Source organism: Bos grunniens, chromosome 10 (genome assembly GCF_055505025.1).
Source record: "Bos grunniens cultivar Pamir isolate PY7600 chromosome 10, Bosgru_T2T1.0, whole genome shotgun sequence".
Taxonomy (NCBI): Eukaryota; Metazoa; Chordata; class Mammalia; order Artiodactyla; family Bovidae; genus Bos; species Bos grunniens.
In genome coordinates, this window is record NC_141174.1 from 75,791,721 (window position 1) to 75,806,970 (window position 15,250).

At 36.4% G+C, this 15,250-nt stretch overlaps 1 protein-coding gene and 1 pseudogene across 1 annotated transcript; one reads left to right on the plus strand and one right to left on the minus strand.

Annotated features, from left to right (window-relative positions):
• The first annotated feature begins 746 nt into the window (after nt 1-746).
• LOC147364878 (olfactory receptor 4F6-like) lies at nt 747-1,682 on the plus strand. The gene has a single exon (XM_086322104.1). The coding sequence runs from the start codon at nt 747-749 to the stop codon at nt 1,680-1,682; it is 936 nt and encodes a 311-aa protein (XP_086178230.1).
• A 6,901-nt stretch (nt 1,683-8,583) lies between these two features.
• On the minus strand, nt 8,584-12,885 carry LOC147364879 (olfactory receptor 4K14-like; annotated as a pseudogene).
• Nucleotides 12,886-15,250: the final 2,365 nt, after the last annotated feature.

Genomic DNA, 15,250 nt, shown 5'->3' on the forward strand with positions numbered 1-15,250 from the left:
TTTGATTCTTCAATAGTCTCTTGAGGTCACTCTAAGTTTATTCTGGCCCTCTCCTTCCATTCTTTACATTAAGGCTTTTATAACTGTCTGAAAGCAGAGATATGATAAGCTGGAGCTGAATATCCCCACAGATTTTCTACTGCTCTTAGGGTAAAAAGCAAAATTCTTATCATGGATCCAAGATTTCATCCTGTTTGGCCTATTTCTCCAGCCTGATCTCAGTCATTCACATTCTTGCCTTTGTGTCTCAGGGCCTTTGCATATGGCCTTTCCAAAGTCTGGACTATTCTACTTACTTTCAGTGGTAACTCCTATTTTGAAGAGTCTGAATAAGCATGATGGTGATGTGTCACATTGTAATCATAGCCCTCTGATACTTCCTTCAAATTAGTTGTCAGAGATGTATCTCTAATTGAAATTATTTAATATCAATATCTACCTGTATCTACCCATCTAGATCTAGCCTGTAAAGTTTCAAAAGTCAGAATTACTGTTTCACCTCAGAACTTGACATTGGACTTAGAATATAGTGAATATCATTAGTATATCAGTTACACTCATTAGTTGTGTTACTTGAAAAAATAAATGCATGATATTTTCATAATATATTAATGGCTTTTAGTGAAGATTTTTTCTTCATAAAATTGAATTTGATAAAAGCTTAAATCTGTTTCTTTAAATATTGACATTTGATAAATTCTTTGGATATTTTGTTTCTGAATTTTAGGTATCATCAGAAAAAGTCAATGTATGAAAGAAATGACTCTTCTGTGTCTGAATTTGTTTTCCTGGGACTTTCTACCTCTAGACCAGTGCAGCATTTCCTCCTTGCCTTCTCTACAGTGTTTTATGTCACAATTGTTCTGGGGAATCTCCTTGTTGTGTTTGCAGTGACCTTTGACCCTCATCTACATTCCCCCATGTACTTCCTTTTAGCCAACCTCTCATCTATTGATTTGTGTCTTTCTACCTTAACAGTGCCTAAGATGATCTCTGACCTGTACTCTGGGCACAAAACCATATCCTTCCAGGGGTGTGTCATCCAGATATTTGTCCTTCACACGCTGGGTGGATCTGAGATGGTGCTGCTCACTGCCATGGCCTTTGACTGCTATGTGGCCATATGTAAGCCCCTACACTACCTGACCATCATGAGCCCACGGGTGTGCCTTTTGCTTCTGTGTGGTGCTTGGGCTATTGGCCTCATTCACTCAGTGGTCCAGTTAGCCTTTGTGATCCATTTGCCTTTCTGTGGTCCTAATGAAATCGACAGCTTTTACTGTGACCTTCCTTGGTTTATCAAACTTGCCTGTGTAGATTCCTACAGAATGGAATTCATGGTCACTGCCAACAGTGGATTCATATCCATGGGCACTTTCTTCTTGTTGATCATCTCCTATGTTTTCATTCTGGTCACAATGTGGAAACGTTCTTCAGGTGGTTTGCACAAGGCCCTCTCTACTCTGTCAGCACACATCACTGTGGTGGTTTTGTTCTTTGGACCCTGCATCTTTGTTTACATGTGGCCATTTCCCACGGTGCCAGTGGATAAGTTTCTTGCCATTTTAGACTTTTTGGTTACACCCATCCTGAATCCTGCCATTTACACACTGAGGAACAAAGACATGAAGATGGCAATGAGGAGACTGAGTTGTCAGCTCTTGAGTTTGAAGATCTCTTAAGTAACTCATGGGTGCACAAGTTACTTCAGACAACTTCGTGTAATACAAATGGTTAAATAAATATACAAAATTTGGGGCCCTTTTTTTCTGAAGTTAAGCTGGATTAAAACTCAGCATTCAAAAGACTATGATCATGACATCTGGTCCCATCACTTCATGGTGAAAAGGTGAAACAAAGCAAACAGTGACAGACTTTATTTTCTTGGGCCCCAAAATTACTGTGGATGGTGACTGCAGCCATGAAATTAAAAGACATTTGCGCCTTGGAAGAAAAGCAATGTCCAACCAAGATGACATATTAAAAGCAGAGACATTACTTAGCCGACAGCAGTCCATCTAGTCAAAGCTATGGTTTTTCCAGTAGTCATGTATGGATAAGTCATGTATTGGCCCATAAAGAAAGCTGAGTGCCAAAGAATTGATGCTTTTGAACTGTGAGTTTGGAGAAGACCCTTGAGAGTCCCTTGGACTGCAAGGAGATCAAACCAGCCAGTCCTAAAGTAAATCAGTCTCCTGAATATTCATTGGAAGGATTGATGCTGAAGCTGAAGTTCCAATACTTTGGCCACCTGATGTGAAGAACTGACTAATTGAAAAAGACCTTGATTCTGGAAAAGATTGAAGACAGGAGGAGAAGGAGATGACAGAGGATGAGATGGTTGGAAGGCAACACTAACTCTATGGGCATGAGTTTGAGCATTCTCTGGGAGCTAGTGATGGACAGGGAAGCCTGGCATGCTGCAGTCCATGTGGTTGCAGAGTCAGCCATGACAGAGCGACTGAACTGAACTGAACTGACCATTTTATAATATTTAGACTAGACCATTGGTTATGAGGTTACATTCAATTATCTTGTTAAATCTCTAGATAATGATTTGTTTGTCAGCCAAATTGAAGTCCCAGGAAATATTTGGACAGTTTTGGAAAAGCAGTGATTATAGACTTAGTGTTTACTGAAAGTATGGCCTTACGCATCAGACTGTCTGTATTCAACTAATCAACTGAATTTTATTAATTCAATGAATTAATTAGCATAGAAATAATATATGCAAACTTTTCAGAAAACTATGAAATATCTCTTTTTTGATTTAAGTGCTGGATATGAATAATTACATTTATCTTTCTTTCTGAAAGACAAAAATATGTATGAGGGAATATTTATGGCCCAGAAATAAAAACAGAGGGTGAGAATTGGAGTAGAAGGAAAACAGAACATATACTATAATAGAGATTGACAGTAGGAAGGAAAACAAAAAGGAGAGTCTCACAAACAGTATATTTTATGAGTTTGAAATACACTTTCTTGTTTGTCTCAATTCCAGTGGACTCAAATCATTCTCCAATTGACTTAGGACAGGGAAATTTATGTATGTGTTGGTATTTCACAGTTTTTGAAACTGTGACTTAATTTATCAATGAATATTCCTCAAACATCAGAATGTGTTGATCTGATCATGGACTAGATGTTATTATTAATATACAAAAACTATTCTTTCCAAATTGTTGCTGACTATTTTCTATAGTAACTCATCTTATCTAACTCTGCTGCTGCTACTGCTGCTAAGTCGCTTCAGTCGTGTCCGACTCTGTGCAACCCCATAGACGGCAGCCCACCAGGCAACTCTGTCCATGGGATTCTCCAGGCAAGAACACTGGAGTGGGTTGCCATTTCCTCCTCCAATGCATGATAGTGAAAAGTCAAAGTGAAGTCGCTCGGTCGTGTCCGACTCTTAGCGACCCCACGGACTGCAGCCCACCAGGCTCCTCCGTCCATGAGATTTTCCGGGCAAGAGTACTGGAGTGGGATGCAACTCTACTGTGTCTCAAAACATGGGTTTCAAATATGTGTTAGTGTGTATGGTCTGTGTAAATTATAAAACCTATTTAATTTATAGCCGGCTTTGACAACTAGAAGACTGAGTCAGGTTCACTGTGAAGCTATGAAAGGACCCTATGTCCTGAGTATTTGTGATCCACAATTCTTTCAGGATTATGCAATCAGTTTGTAATTTTATATTTTTCCTGTTCACGATTATTTCATTGTTTTGATTTATACTTTTAGTGGATTCTTGTTAGCTACATTAAATTAGGAAGTACAATATAAAGCCAGAACTCTGAGGAATTTGCCAAAAGTATTTGAAAGTAGCAGAAGAATGGAGAAGACTGAAGTTCTAAGTTCAAAAGTTCTGAAGGCAATACTGAATTACCTGAATCTGTCAGACTGAGGAGATAAAGATCTATTAGAATCATAAGCCAAACGTGGAAGGGTTATATCCATGGCACAGGATCAAACCTGAAGTGTATCAAGTCTTCTAAAAACTACAATGCAGATTTGAATAGAGTCAGTACTTGATTGGATTGAAGGCATTATGCCTTAACATTTTATGCCTCATAGAGGAAAAGAGTAGATTATTTCTGAAGAATTTATTATATCAGAGGTACATGATCTTTTATATACATGTATAAAATAGAAAAAAGTAACTATGGAATATGCAAGAAGTGAGAACATGTGATTGATAATTAGAAGGAAATGTGTAAAGAGAAGCAGACCAAATGTGGCTCAATTTGTGAAATCAGAAGAGAGCACAAAATAATTGATGTAGTTAAAAGAGACATTAAGAAGTTGAAAAATTGAAAAAATAATTATGCAGAGAAACAGAATATCTAAGAAAGAACCAATTGATTTTAGAAGTGAAAAAGAAATGTATAATATTATGAATTTAAGAAGGCTTAAAAATGGACTGAAGCCTGGCTTGGAGAATTTTGAGCATTACTTTACTAGCATGTGAGATTGATTGAGTGCAGTTGTGCAGTAGTTTGAGCATTCTTTGGCATTGCCTTTCTATGGGATTGGAATGAAAACTGACCTTTTCCAGTCCTGTGGCCACTGCTGAGTTTTCCAAATTTGCTGGCATATTGAGTGCAGCACTTTCACAGCATCATCTTTCAGGATTTGAAATAGCTCAACTGGAATTCTATCACCTCCACTAGCTTTGTTTGTAGTGATGCTTTCTAAGGCCCACTTGACTTCACATTCCAGGATGTCTGGCTCTAGGTCCGGGATCACACCATCGTGATTATCTGGGTCATGAAGATCTTTTTTATACAGTTCTTCTGTGTATTCTTGCCACCTCTTCTTAATATCTTCTGCTTCTGTTAGGTCCATACCATTTCTGTCCTTTATCGAGCCCATTTTTGCATGAAATGTTCCCTTCTACTGCTACTGCTAAGTCGCTTCAGTCGTGTCCGACTCTGTGAGACCCCATAGACGGCAGCCCACCAGGCTCCCCTGTCCCTGGGATTCTCCAGGCAAGAATACTGGAGTGGATTGCCATTTCCTTCTCCAATGCATGAAGGTGAACAGTGAAAGTGAAGTAGCTCAGTCCTGTCTGACTCTGAGCGACCCCATGGGCTGCAGCCTACTGGGCTCCTCCATCCACGGGATTTTCCAGGCAAGAGTACTGGAGTGGGCTGCCATCGCCTTCTCCAAATGTTCCCTTGGTATCTCTAATTTTCTTGAAGAGATCTCTAGTCTTTCCCATTCTCTTGTTTTCCTCTATTTCTTGGCATTGATCGCTGAGGAGTCTTTCTTATCTCTTATTGCTATTCTTTGGAACGCTGTATTCAGATGCTTATATCTTTCCTTGTCTCCCTTGCTTTTCGCTTCTCTTCTTTTCACAGCTATTTGTAAGGCCTTCCCAGGCAGCTGTTTTGCTTTTTTGTGTTTCTTTTCCATGGGGATGGTCTTGATCCCTGTCTCCTGTACAACATCACAAACCTCAGTCCATAGTTCATCAGGCACTCTGTCTATCAAATCTAGTCCCTTAAATCTATTTCTCACTTCCACTGTATAATCATAAAGGATTTGATTTAGGTCATACCTGAATGGTCTAGTGGTTTTCCCTACTTTCTTCAATTTCTGTCTGAATTTGGTAATAAGGAGTTCATGATCTGAGCCACAGTCAGCTCCTGTTCTTGGTTTTGTTGACTGTATAGAGCTTCTCCATCTTTGGCTGCAAAGAATATAATCAATCTGATTTCGGTGTTGACAATCTGGTGATGTCCATGTGTAGAGTCTTCTCTTGTGTTGTTGGAAGAGGGTGTTTACTATGACCAGTGCATTTTCTTGGCAAAACTCTATTAGTCTTTGCCTGCTTCATTCTGTATTCCAAGGCCAAATTTGCCTGTTACTCCAGGTGTTTCTTGACTTCCTACTTTTGCATTCCAGTCCCCTATAATGAAAAAGACATCTTTTTGGGTTTTAGTTCTAAAAGGTCTTGTAGGTTTTCACAGAACTATTCAACTTTAGCTTCTTCAGCATTACTGGTTTGAGCATAGACTTGGATTACTGTGATATTGAATGGTTTGCCTTGGAAATGAACAGAGATCATTCTGTCATTTTTGAGATTGCATCCAAGTACTGCATTTCTGACTCTTTTACATCTAGTTCTGCTTTATTGACTATGCCAAAGCCTTTGACTGTGTAGATCACAATAAACTGTGGTAAATTCTGAAAGAGATGGGAATACCAGACCACTTGACCTGCCTCTTGGGAAATCTGTATGCAGGTTAGGAAGCAACAGTTAGAACTGGACATGGAACAACAGACTGTTTCCAAATAGGAAAAGGAGTATGTGAAGGCTGTATATTGTCACCCTGCTTATTTAACTTATATGCAGAGTACATCATGAGAAACGCTGGACTGGAAGAAACACAAGTTGGAATCAAGATTGCTGGGAGAAATGTCAATAACCTCAGATATGAGATGACACGACTCTTATGGCAGAAAGTGAAGAGGAACTAAAAAACCTCTTGATGGAAGTGAAAGTGGAGAATGAAAAAGTTGGCTTAAAGCTCAACATTCAGATAACGAAGATCATGGCATCCAGTCCCATCACTTCATGGGAAATAGATGGGGAAACAGTGGAAACAGTGTCACATTTTATTTTTGGGGCTCAAAAATCACTGCAGATGGTGACTGCAGCCAGTCCAGGTTCGATGCAGGATAGTGGATGCTTGGGGCTGGTGCACTGGGATGACCCAGAGGAAGGGTATGGGGAGGGGGGAGGGAGGAGGGTTCAGGATGGGGAACACATGTATGCCTGTGGCGGATTCATTTTGATATTTGGCAAAACTAATACAATTATGTAAAGTTTAAAAATAAAATAAAATTTAAAAAAAAGAACAAGTAAAAAAAAAATAATGAAAAAAAAAGGAAAGTTATGACCAACCTAGATAGCATATTCAAAAGCAGAGACATTACTTTGCCAATAAAGGTTCATCTAGTCAAGGCTATGGTTTTTCCTGTGGTCATGTATGGATGTGAGAGTTGGAATGTGAAGAAAGCTGAGCGCCAAAGAATTGATGCTTTTGAACTGTGGTGTTGGAGAAGACTCTTGAGAGTCCCATGGACTGCAAGGAGATCCAACCAGTCCATTCTGAAGGAGATCAGCCCTGGGGTTTCTTTGGAAGGAATGGTGCTAAAGCTGAAACTCCAGTACTTTGGCCACCTCATGCAAAGAGTTGACTCATTGGAATAGACTCTGATGCTGGGAGGGATTGGGGGCAGGAGGAGAAGGGGATGACAGAGGATGAGATGGCTGGATGGCATCACTGACTTGATGGACGTGAGTCTGAGTGAACTCCGGGAGTTGGTGATGGACAGGGCGGCCTGGCATGTTGCGATTCATTGGGTCGCAAAGAGTCAGATACGACTGAACAACTGAACTGGACTGAACTGAAAAATGGACTGGACACAGCAGCAGAAAAAAAATCAATGGATTCAAGACAAATCAATAGATATTATCCAAAGTGAATACAAATATGTAAAAGAATAAGAATATCAGAATATATGTGCATATATACATACACATATGAAAATAGCAGTTATTTTATTTAAGATTTATTCCTGAGATTCTTTATTGGAAATGTTACAAACTACACAGGACTATGTCATCTTTAGAAAGTAATATGGAATTGGTAGTATATCTAGATCCATGGATTTTATATAAATGGATGTAAATTTGTATAACATTTTGAGGAAGATTTCTGAAGAAAAGTTTTGTTTTGTTTAATGTAGTAATGAATAATTTGCAAACTTTAAACATAATCTAGTTCTTACAGGCTATTTGAACACTTCAGTGAATTAAAGGATTGCTGATTCCAGAGCTACTTTTTGACCTACCTGTATGATGAACTGCCTAACCCATTTATGAATAGGAAGGGAAAACAAATTCTCCAAAGGTTGTTAATATAGACATCTTTGTGTTTAATATGTATCTTTTAAAGAAATTACATTTTTGCATATGACTAAAACATGATATTGAGGGAACAAGTCTCTCTCCAGATTATGATTATGATTCAACTTTCTTTCTGAATATGATTAGGAATACTTAATGATTACTTTTATAGATATGTCTACAGAAGGTAATAGAATGTTAACTAATTGGTAGACTAATTTATCATTTTGTATAGATAAATATAGCAATATAATGCACTAACTTATTAAAGAAAACTTTAGAGAAGTCTATGTGAAATGCTCTACTAAAAGAAATGCATAGAATAGTAAAAAATTTTCAGATATGGTGTCAGTGTTGAAGTAACCAAAGAAGAGTAATAATTAATTAAAATTCTTATTAATTTAAAGTCATTCTTGAGAACAATAAAAATAATACTTATAAAGACTGGCCAAACTTCCCAAACAAAAACTCATTTTGACAATTCTGGAATACTAAAGAATTGACACAAAACTGTCATCAAGAGATATACATGATTTCCATATGTGCATTGGGGAACTCTTCCCAGTCTTAAGTAACAGAATAGGTGTGACTAATTTAAAGAACTCACAGAAAACATTCTGATAATTTGAGATGATGAAATACCAACAGAAATCCACAGTCTGTCATACTCTCTTAATGGCATTTCTAATCTCTTTATTTCTGAAAGTATAAATGATTGGATTTAGTAGTGATATGATGATCTCATAAAGTACAGCAAGGAACTTGCCCACCCAAGTAGTGCTGAGTGGAAACAGATAGATGAAGATGCAAGGCCCAAAAATAACACAACCACCGTGATGTGGGTAGTGCAAGTGGAGACAGCCTTGGATGCCCTGTGCATTGATTGATGCAGACAGTAAGCGGAATAGAAGAGTAAAAGATCAGCAAAGAATGGAGCAGATGGTGGCCAAGTACCCCACTGTCAGCATTTATCAACATTTCAAGAATATCAGTGCCCATGCAAGCTAGCTTGATCACCAAATATTATAGAAAAAACTATCCAATTCTCTGGGTCCACAGAAAGGCAATTGTATAATTATAGCTAGTTGGCTTATTGAATGCACAAAGCCAATGATCCATGGTGTCATCACTAGCTGAACGCACATTTGTGTGTTCATGATGCTAGAGTACTGGAGTGGCTTTCAGATGGCCACATAACGGTCATAGGCCATAGACACAAGCAGCAACCCCCTCCCACCCCCGCCAAAAAAAAAGAGGAACAAAAACAATGTGACACATGCATGCTCTAAAGGAGATGGTCTTGTTTCCTTTGAGAAAGTTTGAGGTCAGTTTAGGAGTAGTTACTGTTGAAAGCCATAAATCAATGAAAAAAAAGCTTGACTAACAGGAAGTACATTGAGGAGTGGAGATGAAGGTCAGCAGTAATTAGGAAAACAAGAAGATGTTGCCCAAAATGGTGATTAAATAAAGTGAAGAAAATATCTCTAGGAGGAAGGCCTAAAGTTGTCATGAGTCACACAGCCCGAGAAAAATAAATTCAGACACCACAAATTGGTTATTTCTTCCATTTATTCAGTTTATTCTAATTTTATCTGAAGAAAAGACATAAAAATATTTTTTTCTGAATCAAGCAAGTTTCTTATTTATTGGTGATGGAAGCTTATTCTTACATAATCACTTTGGAAAAATATTTGTGCTTTTCTAATAAAGCTCAATACTCACACATTCTATGGTCCAGCAATTTCAGTCCTATGTGTATGCTTGAGAGAAATTCTTACAACTGCACATATAGAGATATTTATAATTATGCATATAAACAGGACAATGAAATATTATTCAGAATCATAGCATATAAGATACAACTATATAAAATGACAGATATATAGCTTTTTGATACACCATAATGAAGAAAAAAGAAGTTAGCAAAATTTTTGTAAAGTAAACAGCAATATAAAAATGCTGTATTTTGTGGGAACTTCTATATATAACTATTAAAAATGATGTAAGTAATTCTAACTGTGGGAGGCTAAGGATAAGGAAGAGTATGCACACATTATCAGCTATATTATTAACTGTTTAGGTCATATATTAGTCATGTTTTTATAGATATAGTTTTATTATTGAATAAACAAGCATAAAAATTCAAAATCACCATTGAAAAAGATGTTGAATATACTATGAACCAAGAATTATGATCAATTCAGTGCTGTGGACCTGAGGTTTAGTCTGGGTTTACCCTCCCTGTTGTCTGTAACTGAAGCTATTGATGAGACTGTTTTTGTTTAAATCCACAGAGTTATCAGGTACCAAGGATAAAAATAAAAATAGAATTAGAAAGCTATAGATGTAGGAGGGGCTTTTAATTTTTTCCAGTGTGGTAAACAGAAATTTATTGAATATTTTCTTACTATGAACTGTGATCACTTTTGCGCACTTCAGTGAAAAAGAAATAGATTGTAGGTGGTGTATGTTATATCAAAAAATAAAAGCATATGCCTGCTTTTTCACCTAATACTAGCTTAATAGGCTGTCAATGTTATTTTAGTTAAATTAGAAAGGGCAACATATTGCTGCTATATAAAACTATATTAATAATACTGTTAAAATAATTATAAAATAAGTATGTAATTTTTAACTCTAAGTAAAAGAAGTAAGCCAAATATTCTAACAGTATAGCTGTAAAATCAAATGAGTTAGAGCAGAACTCACAAAATAATCAAAAGTTAGGAAAATTAAAAATAAGAATTGAAAAAAAATTCATTTTATTCTTTGAACTGCTAATTTTAGGGCCATGGGAAAACTAAACATCCCTGTTTCTTTATATCTCCCTGTCACTCTCTCTCTGAATACCTCTCATATGATAGAAATTTTCACCTACATTGTCTAAAATAATCTTCACAATAACTAAATGAAATAAGTTAAATATTCTTACTATTCTGAGTTTGGCTCTCAGTGCAATCTATTGGAGTTTCAGAGTGAGAAATAGCATGACTAAAGTGTAATCTGAATGTTCTCTGATGCCAGGCCTTCATCTATGTTGTCATTCTTTCTCTCCTGTTCAGTTCCAAGAGTATAATTCCATTTCCAGGGTAACTATTAATTATTATAGGCTTTGAGAGATTTCTCTCCATAATCTCTATCAGATTCTTTCCAGAGTTAAATTAATAACCATCACTTTTCTAAATATTTAGAAATTTCTATTAATTACAGTTATATATCTGTATCCAGAACACAGTTTTCCTTAACTTAAAGAAAACTGTAGACCCTGATGATTGTGGCTCTGTGACTACCTGAATATTACCTCAAAGAGGGCACCTCTGTAGCTGTAAGACTCTGTAGGAGTTACTCTTTTTGATGCTATAGGGAGTCCAGAAATTTCAAAATGTACCTTGGAGAAGAAACCCTTGATATTTCTGAAAGTTATGCAAAAATTCTAAACCATTCTAATTAGTGTGCATGGAAATATAGCATTAAAAGATTGTCTTAAATATGACAGAGAAAGAGAACCAAGGGATAAGTTAAGAAGTTTACAAAATGTAGTACAGAGTGTATCTTCTTACCAGAGAGAAACCATGGGGTCACAAAGAGTCAGACACAAGTGAGCGTACATGTACGCAAAGGCAATATTATCGATATTCTTCAAAATATTTTAAGGGAAGCTTACCTTTTATTTTCATTTATACAAATTACATGATTTAGTTAAGGACAAGAATCCAATACTTTAGTGATCTGATAAGGAAATATGATAACATGTGTCTATCTGCCCATGGCTGTTACATTTTTTTCATCAGAATAAAATTATTCACATATTGGTGCTTATGGTTTCAGTTTGTTTTCTATGCAGTTACATACTTACATGTGCACATCTCTCTCTCTCTCTCTCTCTCTCTCTATATATATATATATATATATGCATACACACATATATATATATATACATGTATGGTGGAGTTTTTTCCTTTGAGATATAGAGTATGGGAGGATATTTTAAATTCAACTAATTTAAAATAATATTATGCTTAAATATATTTCATTCAATGCAAATGGCTGTTTTAGACAAAGAGAAATTAGAGAAAATTTATGCAACTTCACATTTTTAGAGTTCTCTTTGCACTTTGGGAATGAATGGCAGGGTTTGGAAAGCAGGCATGAAAAGAATGAAGTAGAAGAGTGGGATTATTACACTTGACATTAACTATGTGGATAGTGTCAGTGATGTCAATCCACCACTAGTCAACTCAGCTGATCAGGCATAGGAGGGTCTTCTATCTTGACACACTGGAGACAGTGAAAAGTTAGGTGCTTGTCAGGGGATCATGAATTCATGAGGATGAATGAATATGTGAAGCACAGGAGATTTTAGTGTAATGAAATTCTTTATGATAACTGTAATTAAGAATATATTGTCTTAGGCATTTTCTATGTCTTCTGTGAGGGCCTAAATGCAATGGCACTCTAGAAACAATGAGCACGTTTATTTCTAATTCCATTATCCGTAAATGGAATCAGGGATCTTTGGAGATAGGGCTATTATTGGAATAGGAAATTAAGATACAAGATAATCTGGGAGCATCTTTTAGTCCCAGAGAATAGAATGCTTAAACATACATAAACTCACAAAATTTGATGTGGCTATACATCAAAGAGGCTTCAGAGCCAAATGAAAATATTCCCAATAGCAGTGTTTGATTATAATCCAGATTATAAAATAAATATCCATGATTTCATACTAATATAAATGATTGAATAAATTAGTACATGGGGTAGCAAAGTATGCAGGAGAATTAGAGATAAATTGTGTAGCACGCTACCCTAATCAAGGGGAGCATAGCTACTCATTCCTTAAATGTGGGCTGAGTATAGTGACTTTTCTCAAAATACAGTGTGGATAGTATGGAAAGTAAATCTACAGTGAGGGAACCTGACATTTCAGGCAAACGATCAAGGTCAACATCAGCAGACATAAATCATGGTGATGGTATAGACACTTGATGCTGCTAAGTCACTTCAGTCGTGTCTGACTCTGTGCGGCCCCATAGACGGTAGCCCACCAGGCTCCCCTGTCCCTGGGATTTTCCAGGCAAGAACACTGGAGTGGGTTGCCATGTCCTTCTCCAATGCATGAAAGTGAAAAGTGAAAGTGAAGTCGCTCAGTCGTGTCCGACTCTTAGCGACCCCATGGACTGCAGCCTACCAGGCTCCTCCGTCCATGGGATTTTCCAGGCAAGAGTACTGGAGTGGGGTGCCATCCCCTTCTCTGGTGTAAAAAATGGCAGATCACCTGTGGTGTGCATCCCCTGAACCCCTAACTTTGGTATAATCATGAGAAAATGCCAAATACATTTTAGTGGGGTGATAACCTTCCTACTTTGCCCTTCCTCACAAAGTTAAACAGAATTATCATAAAACTCATCAATTCTGCTCCTAGTCTATAACCCCAAAGAATTAAAAACAAGTATTAAAATCTCGTAATGAGTATTTAGAACTATTCACAATGGGCAAAGGTGTTCATCCACATGTTCATCCACTGATGAATGGATTGACAAATGTGGTAATCCATACAAAGGAATACCATTCAGACACAGACACATATCAGATACACATTTCAATATGGATGAAAATAGTCTGGAACTAAGTCAAAGTGATGATCCCACAATATAATGAATGCCTAAATGCCATTGGTTTGTAGCTCTCAAATGGTTGATTTTACATTATGTTAATTTATCTTAATAACATAAAATGTAGCACTAAAAAGATAAACTAGTAAATATTATTTTCCACTATGAATTAAGATTTTAGTTATCAACTTTTTTTAGCTTATTTAAGAAAAAAAAACATACTTGGATAATGTGTATTTTTGATGTAAAAGAGAATGCTACAATTCTAACACTAAGATTTCGTTCATTTCTTTCTAGGCTGAATGTTATGTAGAAATTAGTCTAAATTTTTGTAAAATGAGAATAATAGCAGTTTAATAAAAAGAATTTTAGTATAATATGTTGAAATGTAGCTCTTATAATAATGTTAAATTTTATAAGAATGGTGATATTTGATCTTCTGTGTGTACACATTGCTTTTCTGAGCAGTATTATAGAGTTAGAGATATTCGGTATTAGTATTAGAATTAGTTAATGAATAAAAAAATCACAGTGCTGAATGCCAAGGTACACAAATTATTTCCCCTTAACTGTGAAGTCACAGTCTTATTTCTTATCAGGTGAGGAAGAATATGGGATTTCCATTTCACTGTTTGGTTAGACATAATAAATGAGATCGTATAGGTATTATACTCAGAAAAGTGCAAAGCTTAATACACTTGTGAACTTCTCTTTAATACATCATGGCATTGATCTAAAAAATAAGCAGCATAGCTAGGGAATGAATTCATAAACTTCGAGATCAGAATATTTTTTCACTTGAATATTCATTTTGATTTTAGTATTCTGACCTTTGCCAACACATTTATTTCTGTTTTTAAGATATTATCATGGCCAAAATGGGATTGGTAATTATATCAATGAGGTAAAAGCAGGGATAGGGTTTCTAGGAATATTGCATGAATATGTTTCCATTAGAATTTGAAATAATTTTTACTAATGAGTGTGTTAATAGGCATTCCTTTTTCACTAGTATTGGTCTAAATGATATTGATCAGTAGGTATTAAAATATTAGGAGATAAGTTTCCTTGAATATATTTTGCTGTCACAGTTTATTAATCATAGCTTCCTTTTATTCACATTTACTTTTTAAATCAAGCTTCTAATATTTTTTTTTCTCTTAATGGCATGGGAATTCAGGTAGAAATCTCATAATAAACGGCCTGGGGACTCAGGTCACTGAGTCATCAAAGGGCCACCCAAAAGTGTTGTTAGAGCTGGACTAGTTGTAAGGAGTACTAACCACGGAGATCAAAGAGGGAAACACTTCTTAAGAGGTTCATTTATAGTGAAAACATTGTTTTCTGGGGCCTTTTTTCGGGAAGTGAGGTCAGGTAAGTGAGGACAGTATAATTTAAGTGAATAGCCTGTTAAAATTACCAGCTGCTTTCCCTCTATGGGCAAAGTATAGCAACTCTGCTACAACATTTCAAAAATTCTCCCCTCTCCACCCCACCACTTTGCCTCCCACTCTCTCTAATCTCTATTTCTGGTTTTCAATTCAACATACATTTTTTGGAACTTGTTGAACCTATACAAGTGCCAGTCTTTCCAAGGGGAAGTTTTACTTTTCAGATTGCAAGAAGCTCTTCATGTGCCTGGATTGTATCTGAATTTACAGGGAAATTTTTAGATCTGGATTATATTTCACTTAAACTAGGAAGGACCTTG

Bases quoted from the DNA above. Each gene is read 5' to 3' on its own strand.
- LOC147364878 (XM_086322104.1), top strand. From the start codon at position 747: ATGTATGAAAGAAATGACTCTTCTGTGTCTGAATTTGTTTTCCTGGGA.